Below are 23,357 nucleotides of genomic sequence, written 5' to 3'. Positions count from 1 at the left end.
ACCCAACAGCTGTGAACAGCAACATTCCATGTCTCAACAGGAATCTTGCCTATCAAACCATCAGGAGTTGTGCTGAGGTTCCTGAGTAGTTTCTGTAGCACATCAGCTGATAGCACTGACACAAGACTTCTCGTTGGTGGGTGGCACTGAAGTTGGAATGATTGTAAAGATTTGGGAAACAGGAAAAATGGCATCACATGACTAAGCTGAAACATAAGAAGGAACTAAGGACTTGTGTTCAGAAGCCAAATATACAATCATTAAGAAGAACCCCAAAGAATTGGCATGGATTAATGCTGTAGAAAAGGGCTGGGTGACAGCAGTGACAATAAGCCAATGTCCAGAAGAAAGCTACAGCCCTTCCAAGATCCCTTACTGCAGTGTGATGGGTAACGCAGCGGAGGCAAACTTGTTCACTTTGCTTGGCCTGAGGGCTCAGGAGGAGCAGCTCACCCAGCCTAGAGCACTGTGCTTGACACAGACACATTAAGGAACCTCCAAGCTGAGAGTAACAGGCAATTTTAACAACACAACCTTTGAGGAAGGGTTGAAAAGGACCAGAGATTGGTCAGGCTGTGAAACAGAGGTGACTAAGAGTGAACTAATAACAGTGTCCAAGCAGTGGGAAGGTTGTGATAACCACCCTGAGGGCATGACAGACCATAATCAGGTTAATTTGCAGCAAGATAATTTTGCAGAGTACCTAAGCTCACTACAAGGACGGCTGCGTGCCAGGAGAGCAGATCTAAGGAAGAGGCAGGATTGCTGTCACTGGAGATAAAACTTTAAGAGCAGGTTAAGTAAATATTGTCAGAAATAGCAACAGGTCAGGGACCAGAGATGTTTCACTGCAGGTATGCCAGCACTTTTGTTTCCCTTTCTCAAACAGAGGTGGAGTCTGTTCCTGTTAACCAAGTGGGAGCCAGGAGAGAAGAAGGTTAAGAGCTTTGGGATTCACATCCTCTTCTCACAGACGCTGTTTCACACGTGTCAGTGAAACACCTGCCAAAATGACATGGTCAACCCAGGATTGCTGTCAGTGACTTCTGAGGGTTCTTTCATCTGCTCACTTGTAAGAGCTGGTTGGCAATTGGGAATGACTAACCCAATATCCTAACACATGAGCCCAAAGGTCTCGTCCAATACCTGTGATGGGTCTCAGTCTCCGTAAGACTGATGATGGCCGTCTCATGTCAGCGAGGAACTTGTACAAATCTTCATCGCTCAGGCGATCACCCTCCTGTGGGATGTTGGGAAGAAAATGGTTATCTACAAAGCCCATCGAGATTAAACCCATCCATAAACCATCCAATACTGTAGCCTCTTTCCTTTGATCTCAAAGGGTACATTCCCAGAACAAGGTGTGAAGATGAACACACTAGATTACAGTTCATTTCTCCATCCTTTTTCCTTCCTTTTTTCCTTATTAATCATCATGACAGCTGCAGGAACTTCTCACTGAAAACCTTTTCTCTCCCCATCAATATTATCTTTTCCAAAACTGTTTAAAGATTTCCCAAAAATATCCAATTTTTAGCAAGTATAATAGTTTGAAAAAGTATCTGTCATTCAGGTAGAGCCTCATTCCTGCTCCTCTGCATTTTGTTTGGTAAGAGCCTACAAGAGCTTTACTTTTCAGGACAAGTGTTAAGAAATGGTGGGAAGTGGCAGAAGTCTGTTGTCACTCTTCCTTGCACCACATCCTCGTAGCTCAGAATTTCATTAGGAAATGTGACTCTGCCACCCTCTTAACAATCCAAAAGCAGAAGATATCTGATAATAAAGGTAATAAATCCCACTATGAAAACAAGAAGCAAATGGAAGGAGAAGAATGCTGGGAGAAGTGTTCATTTAATTGTACTTCAGAGGAGGAATGAAAGATAAAAGATACAGAAGAATTAGAAACTTAAAGTCTTCTATCAACACTTGGCAGTTTTTGAAGGATAAGTGAATAAAACAAACTGTTTCAAAATTGTGAAGGGAAAAGAACCTCGACAAAGCAAATAAATAAATGCTTTTGTGAATCATTACTAACTCAGCAAACTGGTGTGTGTTAGAGAGCTGCAGAACACCGTCAGTGGAAGGGCTGTAAGGCAATTTTTTCTTGCTTTCTACATCTTGGATTTTATTAAAACCCCAAGTAAAAGAAACTTCCCACTCTGCTCTGTGTCACAGAGATCCCATATTTCCAGAGTCCAATTACAGTCACACTGAGTTTCAGGGAAGCACAGGGCACAAGAGGCAGGAGTCACCCTCCACTCACATGGTCTGCACCATGACAACTTCATGCCCATGATGGCACTGCTCCTTATTTGCCCTACTGTAGTTAAGAGCAGACTTTGGAAGGCTACCCACAGTGAAACTGGCATGCAAACCAAAGGGGGGGGGGGAACAAAGAAGGGAAAAAAAAAGAGCCAAAAGAGCTTACTTTTCAATATCTAGCATCTAAATTTTTCTATTTCCAGTAACTGAGAAGTCAGTCCAAAAAAAATACATACCTGGTTGCTCACAATTAAATCCCTTTTTATACACAGAGGTGGCATTCAAACAACAGTTTTCCTGAGCCAGATGTGGCATTAAGCAAATCTTAGCAAAAAGTAATGAACTGAAACCACTTTCTAAGCCTAACTAAAAATTGTATTCTGTTTAATCATGTTTTCTACTGCTTCTCAGGAAAATCCCAAGCTGTGGCTAAGAAAAGCTGCTGCTCAGTAAAGCAGCATTGGAAGTGAAATGCTGTTTTCCCAGGCATCCCTGTGTGAGTCCAGGGAACCGATGCCAAGCTCAGATCTCACTGATGAACCTGGTTCTGAGCCTGCTGATGTTTCAATGGATTCTTTATCACCCATCAAACCAAAGGACAACTGACCATTGTGGTAAAGAATCACAGACTCACAAGGTTGGAAAAGACCTTTAAGAGCAGCAAGTCCAACCATACCTTGTCCTATGCTAAAACATTTCCCTGAGCACCTTATCTACCTGTCCTTTAAACACATCCAGGGTTGTGATTCAACCTGGGCAGCCTGTTCCAGTGCCAAATAACCCTTTCAGTGAAGAATTTTTCCTAATGTCTAAAGGCCACACAACTCCCATCTGGAATGCTTTATGGCACCATATATCACAGAATTGTAGGGGTTGGAAGGGACCTCCAGAGCTCATCAAGTCCAACTCCCTGCCAAAGCAGGGTCCCTAGGACAGGTCACACAGGTAAAACCCAAACCAGTTACCCTCAGTTTTTGTGAACTTGCTTCTATGAACTTTTAAGCAGGCTGACCAGTGATTTTTCCCAGGCACACCAGGAAAATCTGGAGCAAAATGAATTCTATTTTTATAATATATTCTCCTGGAGAAAGCCAGTTTTATTATCTAGTTAACTCCCTATGCCATAATAACACTTTATTGTTCAAGTCAAAAGCAGCTAATAATTTCAACTTCCTGTGTATAATTATTCATAGTAAACTCATAGAATCCCAGGCTGGTCTGGGTTGGAAGGAACCCCAAGGATCACAGAGCTCCAACCCCCCTGCCACAGGCAGGGCCACCAACCTCCAGACTGGATCTACACAATGCTGCCCAGGGCCCCAGCCAACCTGGCCTTGAACACCCCCAGGGATGGGGCACCCACCACCTCTCTGGGCAGCCTGTTCCAGCATCTCACCACTCTCTCTGTAAAGAACTTCCCCGTAATATCTAATCTAACCCTTCCTTCCTTTAGCTTCACTCCATCCCCCTTGTCCAGCCATTGTCTACCTTTTTAACAAGCTGATTCCCCTCCTGTTCCTCTGCTCCCTTCAGGGACTGGGAGGCTGCAATGAGGTCCCCCCACAGCCTTCTCTTCTCTAGGCTGAACAAGCTCAGCTCCCTCAGCCTCTCTAAACGCATCAAAAGAATCCACTGAGTGACTCTGGACATGCTGCTGGCAGAGTTAAGTACCTGTTACAATAAACCCACTGCACACAGATCAGCAATACCCTGCGAACAGGGAGCAGACATTACAGGCATTAAAAGCATCACAAATTAATCATTCAGGTCTAAATTGACTTCACACAATCAAATTGCTCCATCCATGGAGCACCTCTGTAATTAGAGAGCCCTGTACAATACCTGCTTGAAGAAGTTTGTCACTGTCAGAGTAGCTGGTCTGAAGCTTGTCAGATTACAAGCCTCATCCCCACTTGTGGTTCTCTCCAGTGATCGCCGCCCAACAATACTGGAATTCCTCCTCTCTGACCAGGATCCTTTACGTTCTTCAAAGAACAGAAAAGGGAAAGAATTAAAATGATTAAATAAAAAAAACCCAACCCAATAAATAGAAGAACAATTGTCCAAAAGCCTACTTGTGTTCCAACCAGGATTTCCTACACAAGAAGATAGCTGCTGCTTCTGGAAATTATGCAGGGAGTGTGATAGAAGAGGTGGTTATGCTAAGATAATCACACTCCTGAGGCACCAGGAGGCTATGAAGCACAGCTGACTACTTCTGCTCCTCTCACAGCAACCTCACCCCAGTGCCTTACTGCTATTATAAAAGTCTTTATCATGTAGAGATTTATGTATTTCCCTTGCTCTGGAAGATGATAAAGTTGGCAGTTTTGGGGATGCTGAAGAGCAGTTTCAGATGAGCTGTGTGGTTCACAAAAGATTAATCCACTCCTTTGGAAAATGTTCATCAGCCTATAACACCCTCTCAGCTTTAGAAGCCTGGTTTTAAATAATATAACAGATGGTTTGCTTGTGAAACCCTCAAAAGAGAAAAATCCATTGTTATCATGGACTTGGTTTATTCCAACCATGACCCAAGACTATCAGAAGGCCATGGGGCAGCAAAAGGAGCAGCAGCAGCGACAGGGCATGTGAATCAAGACTTGGGTAAACTCGATTTGTTCATGCTCACTTGTGCCAGTGCCAGATACTGTACCTCCTGTGCCAACTTCCACTTCTGTGGAATCTCTCTCCAAGCTTCCAGCGCTGCTCACAATGTTCATTAGGTGAATGGCTGTCCAGGCAAAAGGCATTCGATACTTGCCTAGTCTTTGGCAAAACTGTTCAGCCTGGCATTTCAGTTTCTCCAACTTTTCCTTATTCTGTGCAGAAAACATTCAATCCAAGAGATTAAAAGGGATGGGATAGGAACAAAGGTTTGTTTAGCAAAATGAGGAAGTAACAGTGGCATCTCTTCTAACTCACAAAGATTTTGTGCTTCAACAGCACCTTCTAGAGGAGGATCGCTCAGTGCCAGACAACCAGACTCCTGCCTCACCAACTGCCATCATCAGGCCAAGGGTCCCAGGCACAGGACAGCCCAAGGGTCAGAGCAGTTGGCTTCACTCCCTTAAGCCTCCCCAACAGCCTCTCAAATCCCAGGGAGCTCCTCTGCCCACTGGCCTTGCAAGAAAAGCTGGTTTTTACTCTGAGGTTTGACAGAGTCTCATGTAATGTGGTTTTAGGCAGCAGGTGCTCAAATCAGCTGGAGCTGCATGGGAAACTGAAAACATTCCTTAAATAAGCAATACCCTACTCATTTTATTGAGGGAAAAAAGGAGCTAGAGAGGATTTCTCTGTAATTCTGGACATTGAAGAGCAATTTTTTTGGTTTAGAAAGTCGTTCCCTACTAAGAAGCCCCCAGACAGGGTGCAGGATAAAAACACAGAGCGCTCTGATGCTCACATTCCTCTGGTTCAGGCTGTACTTATGTACCTTACAGGGAAGGAGATTTTGGAAAATCACCTTTTCACCTACATTCCCAAGCCCAAATCTAATTCCAACATTTCACTGAGGCACACGTCAGCTTATCCATCACAGGAAATGATGATCACACTAAAAACTAATGTGTTTTCCTTTTGCTATCTATATACCTGAGGTGAAAGATGCATTTTCCATATTGTAGTGCAGTGACACAGACAGAGGTAAGCAAAAAATGTGAACTTCTTCAGCTAAAAATACATTAGAACTTTAGGAAGGTGAAACTTTGTTAGAGTTTGATCAAAACTATAACAAATTAACATCCTGGCTCCTTTGAAAAAAGCATCATGGAAAGCATCTTAATCACAGGAAGGCCAGCATCTCATGGGGTTTTCTCCTTCATGCAGCCCTGACTATTACCTCTCAATGTTCACTGGGTTCAAAGAAAGTGTATGTTTGATTAGGAACCATTTCTGAGTCTCAAAAGCATTGTTTCATGTTCTGTGTACCCAAGGCTTCCTTCTTTTCAAGGTCTAAACCAACATAGCTCAAGTAACAATGAACACAGCAACCTGCTGTTCTACAGCCACACTGTGCTGGGGAAAAACAAACCAGCAACCTGGGGGGAAATGACTGAGGAAAGGTCATAGTCTGGGTGCCACCAAATTCTGCAGGTGGTACCCAAGCTCCTCTCTATTCCTCAAGCCTGCAATTCCCACCCTGACTCCAATACACTTCAACAAGCAACCAGCTGCCAACCGTAGGGAATAAGGTGGCATTCTTCTCTGTGGGAAATCTCCACTTCCAGGCCTGAGCAAAGGGCTTCTACAGCAAGGAGACAGGCTGCACTGAAACACGTGTGGGAAGAGAATGGGTCAAACTGGGGCAGGTCCTTGCCCAGGTCCTTGCAGGTCCTTGCACTTTAGAGGACAATGTCCAAACTGCTGAAGGCAGGAATTAAAGGGAGGGACATTGTTAACAGGAAAAAACAAAGGTGGAAGTGTAACAGCTTTACTGTATGTAAGAAAAGGACAGCTTTATCCTGCTGCTGAGGGTGGCCCTTTACAATATTAGGGAAAAGAAAAATCAGCAGAAAAAAGCAAGAGAAAAAGACTAGAAATGCAACTCAAAACTGGGCCTGATGGAGAATCTCCTGACAACATATTTCATCCACTTTATAACCCACCCAGAGGAAGGTAGAGGTACCATGATGGGGTTAAGCTGCAGAAGCAAGGGAAAAGTTGGAATTTTACTGCAAATTTACATCAAAGGCTGCCTTCACCTGACCCAGCTATAAGCATGGAGCTGATCCTCTGGGACAGGGAATCACAGATGACTGAGCTTGATGGTAACCACACGTCTCCCCTGGCAGCTACAAAAACTGATGACCTTTAACTACTCTACCCTAATAAGGCATCAAGATTCAAGGGTCTTTGACTCTTCTTTGGCCTTTAGAATTTAACTAGATTCTTAATTAAAAATGGATCCTTTTAACAACAGGAACAGTGCTGATGGCTGTTTAGTCTAAGGTAAAAGAAAATAACATTTAATATGTTAATAACAAAATGTCTTAAAGCACTTGTAGCCAAATTAAATCAAAGCATCAAAAAACTTCTTACCTTTGCTGCATCAGATTCTTTAAAAATCATGTAAGGCTCTGCACACTCCCCAATATCTCCCTGCTGTAATACTTTTTCCAGCTAGGAAGGGAAAATGAACCATTATAAGGATACATATGCAGCAAGGATTGTTAAATTAAACAAACACCAGGAAGCAAAAACATTCTTTGAGAAGAGTTAAAGCTTGATTTCCCTTTGTGAGCTGGGGAAGGAGCACTGCACTCAAGTTGTTAAGTTCCCAGATCTCCAGCTATTACTGAATCACAGGTGTAAAATACAGGTTCAAAGGGAACATACACCACTCCGCTTCAGTTCAACCTGTTCTAGAGCAACCTTCAGCTCACTGTTAAGGCCTTAGAGGCAGCTTTACGCTGTCTTCAGCATCACCATGCTCAGAATTCTGCCCTTATTTCCACTCTCCATAGTAAGGACCTATTGCAGCAGCACAAGAAGGTGACTCAGATGCACTCAGCTAAAACAAGCACTTTTCCTATCAAGTACCAAACTAATTGGACAGTTAAAATTAGCCAAAGAGTAGATGTCTGCTATGAAGTCTCCAAGTAAGCCAATGCCTCTTGAGCACAAGACTGCTCAGTGCTCAGATTCTAATAAAAATATCTTCCTTATCACATGCATGAAGACTGTTTCCTTCAGAAGCACCCTGGCCAGCCTCCCTCCCACGCCTGTGACTGTGTACGCGCCGTTACTAGATTGGAGTATCTTTAAACTTCTCCCATGCTTACAAAGCACCAATCCTACTTGTCTATCAGTAGAACTCCAAAAGGCTACTGCCATTTAAAGAACAAAACTGCTTTCCATCGAATCTTGTGCTCCCTGGTGTGTTTACACTAGCAATACCAGTGGTTTCTGAAGTGGTTTCCCAGTAAGACCCGAAATCAACCTGCTATGGCACACTAAGCATCTGGCTTATTTATTCCTGACTGCATCCTTTTCACCATCAAATCAAAACATCAGCTCAGCCACCAGCTCCTCTTGGATCACTGGTTTTACAAGCACTAATGTGTAAGCACAAGCTTTTGGGGACAGATTCCCACCTCATAAACACGGGGTTCTCTCTTACCTTGAAAAATCAGGAGTGAATACACATGCACAGGTAGAATGTGATCTTTAGATGGAATTCAGAGAATTGTACCGAAAACCAGGGACCAGAATATGCTCCAACACTGCTGAAAGCCTGATTCTCACCTGGGACTGTTTTGTTGTGCCAAAAAGCCTCAACTCATTTCCATAAGCTTATTCCTTGTGTCAGAAGCAGTTCTGGAAGAACTTGCACACACAGAGCACTTAGCTAGCAGGCAATGCAATGACTGCCTGGGCACTGAAAGCATGTAGTGAACCTCCCTTTTTATAACAGGATGATTTTAATGCAGAGACTGGCCAAAAAAACCCTGATTCAAATGCCAGCCTGAACTAGGAACATTTGGGCACTCATCACATCACATGAGAGTAGAGAGAATAACTTTTATCTCTGTATACTTTATTCCAGGAGAGACCAATGCAGCATTTTATTTCACTTATGGATCTCACTTCCTTAGCAATTTCAATTCTTAAAGACATTTGAAAATCTGGCTTGAGGGCATCTATCACTTTTGGAAATGTGATTCAGATCAACATCTATTTTTAAATCCCTCACTTATCTACCATCATCAGGCGTCAGCATATGATTTCATACAAAAAACCAAGGTCAAGCCCCAGGATCTGCTCTGTATCAAGCAAGCCTTTGTGCTTTTTTCAGTTTTTCAATGAAATAACAATGCATATCTCCACTGAGCTGTTTCTGCTCCCAAGGAACTTAACATACTGAGTGAGAATACCTGAAAGGAAACACGATTATTCTGTGCTGCTGATGTTTATGCTTTTAGGAACAGAATTCTGTTCTCCAAACATAACTAAGTCATCAGCTGGTCAGCCAAGCATGTTTGTATTTTATTTTAAACAGAAAACAAGAGACAACAAGAATTTAAGTTTCTCTGCCATTTCTTACCTTTATTACCAGAAAGACATCTTGAGAGGGATAAGTGATAGAAAAGATGGCAGATCTGGCCAGTGTGGATATAGCAGCAGGGGGGACGTGTGGACGAAGCATTCCCTTCATTTGCTCAGAGTTTAAATCAAAGTAGAAATTTTCTGAAATCTAAGGAAGAAGTTGGGTAGGTTCAGCCATTACTTAGATTTATTTTTTTTCTTGGTAAACTCTTCATAAACACAGCAGACAATTAAAAAACATGAGTCAAAAAGATCCCCCACCAACAGGGTGTCCTTTCAAACTGTGTATATATAAAAAAAAGGCCCTTTCATTAAGAAATCAAGGCAGGCCAGTGGGAGAGGAGAAAGGAAATGGAGCAAACAATACACACTACACACAGAGCTTCCTCCAGTTCCTGGAAGGTTCCATCATGGGACTAGGAGGTATGATTAGAACCTGAACTGAAAATGTTAAAGAATCAGAATTAAAAAGGTTTCAAAGTTCATTCACAGAAAAAGAAAACAAAAGGAAATATATTTTGAAAGACAGGGTGAGCTTTCTGTGCTGAAACACCAAACCCTCAGCTGCACTGAGGCTTCACAGCCCAAATGAAGGCGAGCTGGTTATCGACACCAGAGGTCAGTAAAGAACTTACTACCTTCGAGGGGAAAAAAAATGGAGTAATGAGATGGTAAAATTGGCTTATGAAATGCGATTTAAATATTAAACAAAGTTCACATAATATTCCACATACTCTCATCTACATAACTTAAAACTCAATGCATTAAATTCAAGTCCTAAAGAGATAAATGTCAAGACGCATATTTTTAACATTTTTCTCTCTGCTACTGCTAATATCTTGAATTAGGAAAACTAAGAGACTCTTCAAATATTAAATACAGAACATAAATAGGGGAATAAATGTATTTTGCATTCCCTGTAACTTAGATCTTGAAAAGGGTACTCGGTTTTGTTTAGATTTTAGTAGTTTTACCATGTATGACTTTCTTGTGCATTATTAAAATGTTACTTGGACACATACCACACTGAATGATGAAAAAGAGATTAAGGAAGTCATAAAAACTTAATCTAAATAAAAGGTTTCAGTTACTTAAGTTCTCTCCAGGGAAGAGACTTTTGAAAGCCAAGATTGGACAATATATATATTCTGATTTCAGGCACTCACATATTCGATAATATTTTTAGAAAAGTGGTTATACTTCAACTGCTTTACTAAGCAGAAGAAGAGCACACAAGATGGTTCATGAAGTGCCTTCATCATTCTTCCAACTACTAGTATGTCACTGTCTCTGTAAAGGTTTGTTTCCAGAATGAATTCCTCCCTCTCTCTCTTTTTTTCAACAGGGGCTTGTGATGCTTCAGTGGAAATGTCGTCACTGGAGTAATGAGAAACCTACCTTTTTCTTTTCTTTAACATCATACAAAGCCAAACTTGCAAAGATGGGCTCAATTTCTATTTCAAACCTTGAAAGAAAGGAACACATAAGATCAGTTGAGTTGCATTTTGTAAGAAAGAATAACCTACCCTGTCTCCAAACCCTTCCTGGGTGATGGCCAAGATGTCTGGGCCAGCTGAGCCAGCCTATGAGCTTGCTCCTGCTAAATGGGGATCTTGTTCCCCAGTTCTCCCCTGACTCTCCCCTGTCCTGCTGCCTCTGCATCGCCTCCACCAGAACCTCAACCTGGTTTAGAAGGTCCCTGGACCTTCTAAAAACCATTTCAACTCACTGACCCAACAGAGAGGTTGGGATTAGGGTCACAGGACATAGAGCATAATTCTATAAATGTTTTTATCTCCTTCAAGTGTTGTTTGAAAGCTAAGCAAAGCAACCTCATAGCTTCCTTGAAGGGAGAGGAATTACTGGGAAAGCTGCACCACTCAGCTCCTCCCAAGGCCTTGAGCCACTGCCCTGTGTGATTTACTGACCTGACCTGTTGATATGGTGAAATGGCCAACTGCTCCTCTCAGCATTACCAGCCAGAGAGCTCCCTCCTGGACAGAGTCAGGCACAGCTACTTGGGCACTTTGCAACATGTCACTTTGTGAGTAACACCAACATCTCAGAAACTCCCTCTGAAAGGGGTCAGGTTTTCAGCGTTACTGTTACCAAGTAGCTGTGCTAACTGAAACACTTCCAGCAACACCACTGACCCAGGAAACAGAGCTAAACTTGTTACAAAGTCACTTGGGAAGTTAAAGAAATTTAAAAAAAACCCCCACATTCAGCACCTGTCCCTGCACCAAAGCAAGCTGGGGCTGAAATGCCATTCTTCTCCCCAAGAAATGAACCTCTACCCACAGTGGGACACCCCCATGTGCTCTGTGCTTACACTGAGCACCGACCTTTCCAGCCCAGATCTATTTTTGCCAACAGGCAGAACACCACACAAGATTACATCATCAAACATGTATTTTCTGTGGTTTTGCATCAAAGGTGAGATTAACCTGAAAATGACCCTGCTTAGGTCGTCTGAGCCTTCTCCCTGGGGAAGAGACTGCCTACTTCTTTCCATGCCACTGAAGCACAGATCTTGGCTTCTCCCCATCACAACTCTAAATACAGTTTCAGAGATTACAAACAAGCAGGTCCTCAGTCAAATCAATACATTTACCATCAGCAGGAGATGTTTAAATAGCAGGAAATCATTAATTTCCAGCTTCTAACATATTTATGTTAAAGACACCATCCTTTGGAGAAGCAGCTCCACTGCTACTGTATATTATGTTGTTCCAGTTCATAAAAGGCTGCAAAATCAGTTCGTCTCTATGGCTATATTAGGTCCTGGAGTACTCTATGAGCAGGAGATATGTCCCACACATATATCTCAGTTATGAGCCGCAATGTAGTCTAACTGGAGCTCTCTAATAAGAAGGGTTGACCTAACTGAGGACACAGAAGATGAATACAGCAGTGTGGAAAATCAGTTTTGTACTTTATTTCTCCAAGGGAATAACAGTAAAATTTTACCTTGTGTTATTAGAGAAGAGTTATAGGCAATGAACCAGCTGCAGGTAACCCTATATTCAGGAGCTCCACTTCATTAAACTTGTTTAACAGGTTTCTATTCCTCCAGTTAATGCTTGCTAAGTATATAAAGTCTTCAGTCTTAAAGGGACACAGTCAAGGTTGTTGAGCCTAAACTTCAGCAAATCTTTGGTTGTCTTATGTTTTAAGGCTTAAACACTTTTAATCTTATTTTTTCTTTCCCCTCCCACCCCCTAAATGTCCTTGTTACAGAGCTGAACACCAGTGACTGGAAAGCTTTGGGGGAGCATGCGTGCTAGTAACAAGGAACAGGTCACATAGCTACAGCCAGGCTGGAAAGCAACACAGAGAAAAGCTGTGAAGATAAAAGTGCCTGATGTACAGTACTGTGGAACTCATCCTTCATAGAACTAACCTCCAACCCTACAGCCAACCAATGTTACACCCCTTCAAGGGGTGTAACCAAGGCAGCGGAGTTACTCCAGATGCACAGGGGGTACAACAGAAGATTTAGTTCTGTCTTTCTGTAAAGCAGCTGTCTGTTGGAGTGGTACTTACTTAAGGGACAAACACTTCACCAGGAGTCTTTGGCCAAAGTGTTCTTTGGGTACTTCAGGGACGCTGAGTCGCTCTATAGGCTCCTCCTGGAATTCATGGCAGGAACAGGAATTGAGACATGACACTTGTACAACCCACTAATGCCATTATGAAGCAAACAAATGTTATCACTTCTTTCTTTCCTAAGACAATAAGACCAATTTAATCCAAGTCTTATCAGCATGTTGCATTCATCAGCAGCTATAAATATGCTAAATTAAATCCCTTTAATGTTTCGACATTATCCGGGATTGCATAACCATAAAGGAAAACCACCCTACAGAAAGTATTATCTATGACAAGACAATATCCTAAAATACACATGACCTGCAAAAGAGCTAAGGTTCTCAGAGATGTTAAACACAGGTGATCCTAGCTCCTTTAAATCTGTGGCAGACTGACAATTTTCACACTCCCTACACCCTTCACGTTTCTAGTCTCACCCACAGGGACATAAAGATACCTCATCTGGTGCTGGATGTAGTGCAAAAAGCTCCTTATGCCTGCTGGACTTCCTCTGATCTTCATTGTGGTGGTCAATCTCTTCATTTGGGGTTCGGTCCAGCAGGTTTGGGAGAAGGGCATCTGGGAGGGAGTTCTTCAGATCAAAAATACTGCACGCCCAGCTGCCCCGGGGAGTATCGTCAATCGACATTGAACGGCGCTTAAGGTCATCCTGAGATTCAACAAATTAAAGCAACTTATAATGGGAAAGGGACTGCACCTTGGAAACATGGCTATAAATTAGGTTTTATGTAGTGAGGTCTTAAAGGTACATTACTTGTTCATCCTGGTAGCTGTTGCCATCCGGAGCTTCGTCAGACTCAAAGATCTGTTTGGGGAGCCCCTTTTGCCTCTCCTTCTGTTTGTCTAAGGTGTTGGGATTAAACCCCGTTCCCAGCTTGTGATATCTGCAAAGTAGTTCAAATACATTCTTAGCATCCTTTTTGACCCCAAGCCCCGAAGCAGAATCACAGAACACACCCCATATTATCAGTGTGGGTCCTCTCCAAGCACAAACTGCTCTCTGCAAGGAGTATTTCCAGTCACCCTCCACCGTAGCTGGGTAATAATCCAACAGCCAGTGTTCCAGTACTACAACGTGACCCTGCTCAGCTAAAAAGCAGCCCTGGCTGGTGTCAAAAGAGGCGATGCATGACTGTGATGCTGAGCTTAAAACAGGCCAAGAACATGGGCATGGAAGGCCAGTGGTGCTGCTGGAGCAAGAACTGACTTGGGGCAGACACTATTAATACCTGCAAAGCCAGAACACCAGCTGCAGAAGGATTCATGAAGCAAGGTCCTGAGCACCCCTGGAAAACACGTGACTTTCCAACCCCAACCAAAATAAGCATCTTTCCAGAGCATCTTTATAAGCAGAACTGGGTCCTTCAGAGCTCCCCAGAGTGTAAGAGCTCTTGCTAGTAAACAGTCTTTGTCTCTAGTTGCTGATGAGTTCAGATCCCTTTGACTAACAAATGTCTGGATACCAAACAGCACTGTACCTGTATTTACACAGGCAAATGGCCAGTGCCACGGTCTGCTTACAATACATACTCAGTCAGCTCCCAAAGCAGAGCTGGTGTCACACCTAGACTGAATCGCTCCCACCCTGCCCCACTACTGGAGTCACCAGAACAGGATGCAGAGACATGGGAAACCTGTGGATGTGCTACCCCTGAGTAATGAAAGGGAGGAGACAAGGGAGGAACATGTTTCCATCGCTGGGTCATAATCCCTGAGAGCAGAACTTCTCCTGTAACCCTGACCTGGATGTGCACATTTCCATCACTGCCCCACCAACAGCTACAAATTCATTCTACATCAGACCTGACTTCAGAGATGTCTGTGATCATTGCCACCATCAGTTCAGCAGACAGAAATTATGCCATAAGATTGACATAAGAATGTGCTGTTGTTTTTTTCAGGCCAGTGAAGAAAACTTATTTACCTCTTCCAATACCCCTTAAGTAATCACTGAATAGATGGATCTGTCTCTCTCCCCACCCCCCCTCCAAAAAAAAACCCAAACCCACCACTTTGGTTACAAAGAACTGTAGACAGAAATGGAAATAAAGAGCATTTTCCCTGAGGTGGGGAGAGAGAAGGATGGCACATCACAAGCCATGTTCTTCTAAAGTGAGAAGAGCTGGATTTTGTGCCCCCATAACTAGCCAAAGCACTTGTAACCATCCAATAGGATGGACTAAGAGAAATCTGTTACCATCCCTACTTGAAAAACAATTGAGTCCCTCCTAGTCAGGCTTTCAGGCTCTTCCCCTGCTCCAGCAGTAACCCTTCTGTTCCTACACAGTCCACTGCCAGATTCTAAGTAAAAACTGCTGTGAATGTTTACAGAAGCACCTCTCCTCCTCTGAAGGGGCAAGAAAACATTTGCCTCTAGTTCAACAGCCACTCAGCACACCTTCAACCCACTCAGGAGACTCTGATGTCTTTAGCTTCATGTCTTCCCTGATGCAGAATGCAAGCTGCAGCTCATGTGCAGAGGACGGAAAGCTCCACTGCCTCCAACTGAACCTCCTCAGTGCAGAAATCACAGCCAGGTATTCCAGAAACCAAGAGATATGCTGGCTGGGAGGTCACACTGCCCGAGCCTACCATGCTGTCTACACTCTGCCACAAAGGCTGAGAGTTAATAAAGCATCTCTCTCTCCTGTTTCCTTCTGGGTTGGGTTGTTGTTTTGCTTTTTGAAATGAGATTACAAAGCACATTTTTATTAGGTGATCTCAGCACTGTAAAACACCTCTTCAGCACCCCCCTGAAGTGGTTCCTAGGACAACATTAAACCAGTGAATTGTAGCGACAGACACAAGGGCAGAGCTGGAGCTGTAGTCAAGTCATTTGTAGGTGATGTACATCACATGGATCACTTACTCCTTGACAGCAGCTCTTGAAGTCATCAGACTTTCAATCATCTGACAGTGTGTATGCTCTGAGTTAAGCTACTCAGAAACTTCCTGCTAATTTGCATAAATTAACACATGCACATTCTCTAAATTGGTAACTCATTAGGTAAATGCTTTGATTGTCCAAAGATTAACAATTATTTGTTTAAATTACATACTTTCCCAGAGTCTCTTTGGGAGCAAACGAATGCTGCAGAGGGCACCTTATCTATCAGCTGGTTGTGCCTGCACATAAATCTTACATCATTACAAAATTAGCAGAACTTCCCTCTAAAAAGAGCTAAAAATACATGGAACAAAGAAAGAAACAAACACTGAAAGTAATTTTTACTTGTTCCCGTTCCCTAATTTCACTACTATTCCAAAGGAGCAACTGTGAATGGCCTAGATTTCCCAAAATGCCCCAGGGGGGTTTGATGTCTGAGATTTTTGAAACACAAAGCACCATTTCAGCTAAACACAAAGCATTGGTTCAGCTGAGCCAGGCAACTAAAAGCCAGGGCACATGGAATCAGAATCCAGGACAATGATTTTTGAGCCTCCTCATACCAGCTAAGCCATCCTTACAAAACCTAAACAGGAAATGGAGCTGACAAACACCACAGGGGAACTCACTTTCTGTTCACAATCGCCCAGTCTTCCGTGTAACTTCTTACACAGTCCCTCACGTGAGGGTCCATCTCACTGTTGAAAGAATAAAAACAGACACCTTGAAAATCACAGGCATGATGACGACTTGTTAACCCTACACACTTCCACTCAGCTTTGCATTCATGCTTTCAGGCATTTCCAGGCAAAAATTCCAGGCTTCATAGAATCCCAAACTGGTCTGGGTTGGAAGGGACCCCAAGGATCACAGAGCTCCAACCCCCTGCCACAGGCAGGGACACCAACCTCCAGGCCTGGAGCTACACAAGGTTGCCCAGGGCCCCAGCCAACCTGGCCTTGAACACCCCCAGGGATGGGGCACCCACCCCCTCTCTGGGCAGCCCCTTCCACCCCCTCACCACTCTCTCTGGAAAAAACTCCCCCCTAATATCTAATTTAAACCTTCCTTCCTTTAGCTTTAATCCATCCTCCTTGTCCTGCCATTGTCTACCCTTTTAACAAGCTGATTCCCCTCTGCTCCCTTCAGGGACTGGGAGGCTGCAATGAGGTCCCCCCACAGCCTTCTCTTCTCCAGGCTGACCCAGCCCAGCTCCCTCAGCCTCTCTCTGTAGGGGAGCTGCTCCAGCCCTCTGAGCATCTCCGTGGCTCCTCTGACCCCTCTCCACCAGTCCCACATCTTCCTTGTACTGCGGCCCCAGTTCTGGACACAGAACTCCAGCTGGGGCCTCCTGAGGGCAGAGCAGAGAGGGACAATCCCCTCCCTGTGCCTGCTGGCCACCCCTCTGCTGATGGAGCCCAGGATCCCATCAGAAGAGGGGTCATCCTTGCAGATAACTCAACAATTAATTCCCCTGAGCGAGGTGCCACCCCATCACCTCCTACCTCTCCTCAGGCACGGCCGACACAAGCGTCCGGCATTCTCGCGGGGTGTACACAACCTCGATGTCATCGGGAGGGAACTCAAGCAGGTCTCTCAGGGGTCCAGACTCCAAGGAAATCGGGTGTGTAATCAGGTAGTCCTCCAACTCAACTGGTTCCACCGCTTCTGTAAGAGGTACCTGGGAAAAAGGAAGCAATGGAAAGGTCTTAAAAAACAAGAAGAAAGAGAAATCAACACACATGGATTCTACTTTGGGCTTTAAACCAGCTCTTCTGCCTTGTTGAGGCAATTTGGGTTAATCATCACCTGGTGTTAGACCAAGTGGTGTTAACCTTGGCTACTACACACCACACAGCTATTTTTCAGCTCTTGTTGTTTACCTGATATCCCTCTGGATATTTCCATGGCTATTTAGGTGACACACACCATCATCATCGAAATAAATACAAATCTGTAAAGGGTTTTCATCAGTTTTTAGAGAAATTCAGCCATTGGCATCAAATAGAAATTCTGCACTTTATTTCCCATGCACATGACTTAGGATGTGTTGTTACCATGCTCTAATCACAAAGGGAACCTTCACCCTGATCCAAGATGTAAAACCCTTTCAGCCACAGGCACGGCCCCCAGACAGGAATCCAGAGCAGGGGCTGATTTGCCAGGAACTCAAGAAGCCACAGATCCAAAGATTAACATTATTCTGAATTAACCCCCTTCTCTGGGCTGCACGAAAAGAAGTGTGGCCAGCAGATCAAGAGAGAGGATTCTGCCCCTCCGCTCTGCTCTGGTGAGACCTCACCTGGAGTACTGTGTCCAGCTCTGGAGCCCTCAGCACAAGAAGTACATGGACCTGTTGGAGCATATGCAGAGGAGGCCACAGAAATGATCCAAGCGCTGGAGCAGCTCTCCTGTGAAGACAGGCTGAGAGAGTTGGGCTTGTTCAGCCTGGAGAAGAGGTGGCTCTGTGGGGACCTTATAGAGGCCTTAAAATCCCTGAAAGGTGCCTGTTAGAAAGCTGGAGAAGAACTGCTCCTGAGGGCATGGAGCGATAGGATGAGGGGTGATGGTTTTAAACTAGAAAAGGGGAGATTTAGGTTGGATTTTAGGAAAAAGTTCTTCCCTCTGAGGGTGGTGGGTCACTGACACAGGGTGCCCAGAGCAGTGGTGGAGGCCCCATCCCTGGAGACATTCCAGGTCAGGCTTGACGGGGCTCTGAGCGACCTGCTCTAGTGAAGATGTCCCTGCTCACTGCAGGGGGGGTGGGCTGGATGACCTCTAAAGGTCCCTTCCAACCTTACCCATTCTGTGATTCTATGATTCTCCCTGACATCAGGGCCTGTAGTGCCACCATGACTCCACTCACAGCAGGGAAGGACGCTGCTCTAAATAAAAAGGACACTTAAAAAGCATCTTGACCAGGCACAAAGCTTGCACCCAGGGCAGGAGGAGTGACTGAACAAACACACATACAGGAGAACACGGGCGGTACCGATCTCCCCCCACTGGAAAACGTGAGCTTGTTTTAAGATGCATGGGGAAAAAAAATTGCATAAATTAGGCACACACTCACATTGCATAACTGTGTATTTTTACATATGTATATTACATAAATACATAGATATAGCCTGATATGAGATCATTATGCTAGGAGGCTATACATAAACACAGACGTTATGAAAATGAAAGGCTAAAAACAAGTTTTGAGGAACCTGTCTCTACAGCAACTGACAGATCTCCTAGAATCCCCTGGCACATCCCAGTGCAGCCAAGTGGTTTGAGTTACAGGAACACAGCAAAAAATCAGCAATTTTTCTCTACTACTTCCTCTTTCCTGTCATCCATATGATTTCTGCAGGACAGGGAACATTCCTGCAGCTTGTCTTCTGCTGGCAATGGCTTTAAAAAGAACACTGACTATTTAGGTTTTAAATGTGCTTCTAAAAATGTACTTATACCAATCCCAAATTCCAGTTTTTAAACTTGCCTTGCTGAAAAGTTCTGGGATGAATCGACTTTTTATTCAAAGAAAAAAAGAGAACAGCTTGGCTAACACAGAGGGTATTGAAAGAATCCTTCCTACTGCAGCCAACTTCAATGAATACCATGGTTTTCTTAAAGTACAGAAGGCAATTCCCTCAGCAGAAGAATGGTGCGAGTGCAGGGGTGGCAGGTGAGTTTATGCCAGGTAAGAATCTGGTCCACCAAAGAAAGATGATGTGGGGAAGCTCAGTATTTAGAGCTGCAGTTTAGGTAAAAGACACAAATGCACCATCATCTATTTAACTCTGACCATGCAAGCTTTTCCCCCTTCTAATCCTGAGCTCAAAGTATGGGATGTGGAGAACTTTCAAAAATCCAACCCAGATACTTTTAAGTGTTTCCATCACTCACAATACAGAGCACAGGTCATTGCCCTTTCCCACACCATGGTTAACATGCCATCACCTCGCCCTCCCTGTGTCCTACCCACAGCTCCATTTGGCACTTGCTAACTACCAAAATGCATCACAGCAGTGAGCTGTGATGGTCTGTTATTGAGGAATTGCTGAAAGTGCCCATGTTCTCCCAGAAGAGTTGACAGGAGAGTGCAGAGAGGTGGGAGAAGGTCTCTTCAGCCAGGGGACAGGAGATGGGACAAGGGGCGATGGGCTCAAGCTGCCCCAGGGCAGGGTCAGCTCAGCTGGGAGGAAAAAGTTCTTCCCTGGCAGAGTTGTGGGGCTGTGGCAGAGGCTGCCCAGGGAGGGGGCTGAGTCCCCAGCCCTGGGGGTGTTTAACAGAGGGGAGATGAGGTGCTCAGGGATCTGGGTCAGCACAGGACAGGAACAGTTGGACTCGATGAGCTTAATGGTCTTTTCCAACCTGGTGATTCTGGGATTCCAGCCCGAATCCCATCGTGCTGACACGGCTGCCCAGCACCAGCACCCCGTCTGCACCATGAGGCTTTCCCAGCCCTTCGTACATCTCAGGATTGGGCCCAAGGTGGCTCTTCACACTTTTCCACTTTGTCTCTTCAGATAACTATTGTACCATGAAGATGTAAACAAACATAAAAGTCAAACCCAGAAGCCTGTATTAGACTCACCATCTGTGCAGCCAGAAATACTGTCTAGCACCTGAGTAAACAGGCCAAACATAAATTCATGGTTATGAAGAGGAACTACTTCGTGTCAGACTATTGGCAGATAAAAGGCAAGCACATTATTTTAAGCTTCAGATATTTGTGGGGGAAGAAGTGATGAAAGAGGAGGAGGAAATAAGGATGAACAAACACACCAAAAGGAAAATGAACCCAAACGGTGTCCCAGGGACTGAACTGAACCATGGCAGCTCCTCCCACAGCTCTTGCTGCTGTTGGTTCAACCCTTCTTCCATCCTGCATCCCTCTGAAGGTGTGGATGAGACCAAGAGCAGGCACAGCACACAAGAGGCTATTCCTGGGTTATCTGCAACTGGCCAAAGCTGCCTGGCATCCTCAGATGAATCCATCGGATCAAATGTGCACACGGAAGGAGCTTGGGAAGCTCAGATAAAGACCAGATTGTCCAACCCCAACATCACCACTGACTGAGGAGCAGAAGCTGCTCTATCATCCCATCTCCAAGTCTCCAGGCCCGTTGTGGCACCAGGAAAATGAATGAGGCACCCAACAACCAACTCCCAGGTCCTATGAGGATTCTGACACTCACTGAGGTTACGAAGTTTCACCCATGTCCTTGTGCATCACTCTGACACACAGCTGATCTCCAGATTATCACAGGAATAGCAGGTCCCACTCTCCACTGCATATTAAAAGGTTTTGAGATCTGCAGCAGCAGGAATGGAAAGAGAGCTGAAAAAAACCTGTCCTTTCCCACATCCCTGCCTGCCAGTAGGCTACAAGCAGAGCTGCATCTTGCTAACAACATGCAACCTTCACCCTGCTTCCAGGAAAGAATGGTTTTGATTCCTCTCAACCAGAAGCAACAGTGGGTGCCTTCTCCATGCAATTCAGCTGACTTTTCTCCATCAGACATCCAAAGGCAGAAGGATAATTCCAGACAAGCATTTGCAAATGTGAGATCCACCTACCAGCTGGGGAATAAACCCAACTGGGGGATGCTGGAGCAATACTGTAAGAAATCCTTGACAGGGTGCCCGTTGCTTCCAAGAAGAGTTTATGAAGGGCCTCTGGAAACCACAGCTATGGAGCTCAGACCACCTTCCCAGACAGGACTAAGGAATAGCCTTAAATTACTGGCAAACACAGGCTAACAGCAGGGAAGCTGGCTCTCAATAACAATCGCTGCTGTTCTAACAAACCTGCCTTGATTTTGTCCGACCTGTAATTACAGAGCAGATTTCAGATGGTCTTTCAGGTAACTCCTGTGCAGAGTTTTCCCTCAGTCTTTATGCCCCAGGTCAGACACTGTCATCTCACTTGGGGCAAGCACTGTGCCGCTGCCGAAGACTACATGGGGAGAAGAAAGGGGCCACCAGGTATGAGTAAGAGGGGCATAACCTGCTCCCTGGCAACATAAACACCAGACACAACGTACTGATACACTCAAAGTACCAAAGAAATCAAAAGGGACTCTCTCTTTCAGACTTACACTGCACAATTACCCCAAATCAAACGCATGGCTTGTAAATACCCATTCTGTGTGTGTGTACATATATATACCTGTCCTTAACCTGACCACAGACAGGCTCTGCCAGCTTAACTAAGACACCAGATTGATTGATTTGCCTATATAAACTATTTAACACACACATTCCATAGGCACTCCTGTGTTGTTGCAGCAATGGCTCTCAGCAGCTGCGTTCCAAAACCCTATTTCAAAGGTTTACAGCTCTCCTGCAGCAGGGACAGTCAAGCTTGCTTCTTTAGGGCTGTGTTATTCTTCACTGTTATATCCCCTTAAAAGCTTGAAAATAAAATTGCGTTTCCTATCGACTTTGTCCTTTTCCAGACAGCAAACATTGTATTTTGCTGGAGTTTTAGTGCACCACTAGCCAAAACATGTCTCTCTCCTATTTATTTCCTTCTTTTGAGCACCTACATGTATCACGGTGGGAAAACTACACCCAGGGCAGCACGCTGGAAAGCTCATGGCTTATTCCACCCCACCAAGGAGACCAACACGAAAATGCAAAGGGCTGATTTGTAGTGGACCTGCTCTGTCGTGACATGCCCACGAACAGATGACCCCCACCAGGTCCCTCGTGCTCAGAGCAAACCCAAGCAGGACTCCCCAAGCGTCCCAGGGTGATGGGGACATGTGTAATGCAACATATGCAAAGGAAAACGTCTACCCACGGGGTAGAATCACTGATAAAATGAATTACATGGAGAGCACAGTGTATACCCAGTACTGCATCTTCCAGTACTTCATCACCAAAGCATGAGATTCGTGGTGAGGTGGAATAATACCTAACAGCACCTTCCACACCAGTATATGATGGGACAGGAAACCTTTGACTAAACATGCAAAGCTTCTCAATGTCAGTCACCTTTTAAGAGAATCTCCAGTGATTTCTCTTCTTCAACTCCACCAGATCTGACTTTTCCATAATACACTGAGCAAAAGTTTCTCAGAGTCATCAGCCATGACTGATTCCAGACAAGGTAACCAGCAGCAAGGGCAAGCCAACGCTGGCCTCAGTAGCAGGGGGTGACAGGGAAGGCCAGGTAGGGGGTTGTTCTTAAGCTGCAGATCTGAATTAAATGTTCACATCATTAACAGTGTTGGGCTTGTTATTCCAGTACCAGAGAGAAATAACTAACCCATCCCCACAGGCAGAGGGCTTTGCAAGAGCAGCAGCACTGCCCATGTACCAGGGAGGGAAGGGGATGGCAGCTGTGCTTGCAGGGAGCTCAGCAAGCAGAAGCACAGGGCAAGGGGATTCAAAAGGCAACAGGGATACCTGCCATGGATGAGCTTCTCCATCATGCTCCGGAAATGACCGAGGGATGAGCATTTAATTAGCATGCTGTTTAATTAGCCATCATTACAAGCCCTTGCCTTGCTCCTCCAGTTTGCTGCCTTACTGAACCAGTCACACCTAT

At 44.6% G+C, this 23,357-nt stretch overlaps 1 protein-coding gene across 7 annotated transcripts in view; it reads right to left on the bottom strand.

The window, feature by feature from the left end:
- The window catches only part of DOCK7 (dedicator of cytokinesis 7), a gene marked incomplete at both ends in the record, with an annotated part of 107,117 nt that overhangs the window by 63,441 nt on the left and 20,319 nt on the right, over window positions 1-23,357 (bottom strand). For all 7 annotated transcript variants that reach the window (XM_084266022.1, XM_084266019.1, XM_084266018.1 and 4 more), the window contains 11 exons: window positions 1,147-1,240; window positions 4,105-4,247; window positions 4,919-5,084; window positions 7,303-7,383; window positions 9,308-9,457; window positions 10,708-10,774; window positions 12,856-12,941; window positions 13,358-13,570; window positions 13,676-13,805; window positions 16,438-16,506; window positions 17,314-17,489. In XM_084266022.1, coding sequence (XP_084122148.1) covers window positions 1,147-1,240; window positions 4,105-4,247; window positions 4,919-5,084; window positions 7,303-7,383; window positions 9,308-9,457; window positions 10,708-10,774; window positions 12,856-12,941; window positions 13,358-13,570; window positions 13,676-13,805; window positions 16,438-16,506; window positions 17,314-17,489 — 1,375 coding nt within the window. The remainder of the gene's footprint in view (window positions 1-1,146; window positions 1,241-4,104; window positions 4,248-4,918; window positions 5,085-7,302; window positions 7,384-9,307; window positions 9,458-10,707; window positions 10,775-12,855; window positions 12,942-13,357; window positions 13,571-13,675; window positions 13,806-16,437; window positions 16,507-17,313; window positions 17,490-23,357) is intronic.

This window comes from Gallinula chloropus (genome assembly GCF_964237585.1).
Source record: "Gallinula chloropus genome assembly, chromosome: 6".
Classification (NCBI taxonomy): domain Eukaryota; kingdom Metazoa; phylum Chordata; class Aves; order Gruiformes; family Rallidae; genus Gallinula; species Gallinula chloropus.
This window is presented reverse-complemented; position numbering and strand designations above follow the sequence as displayed.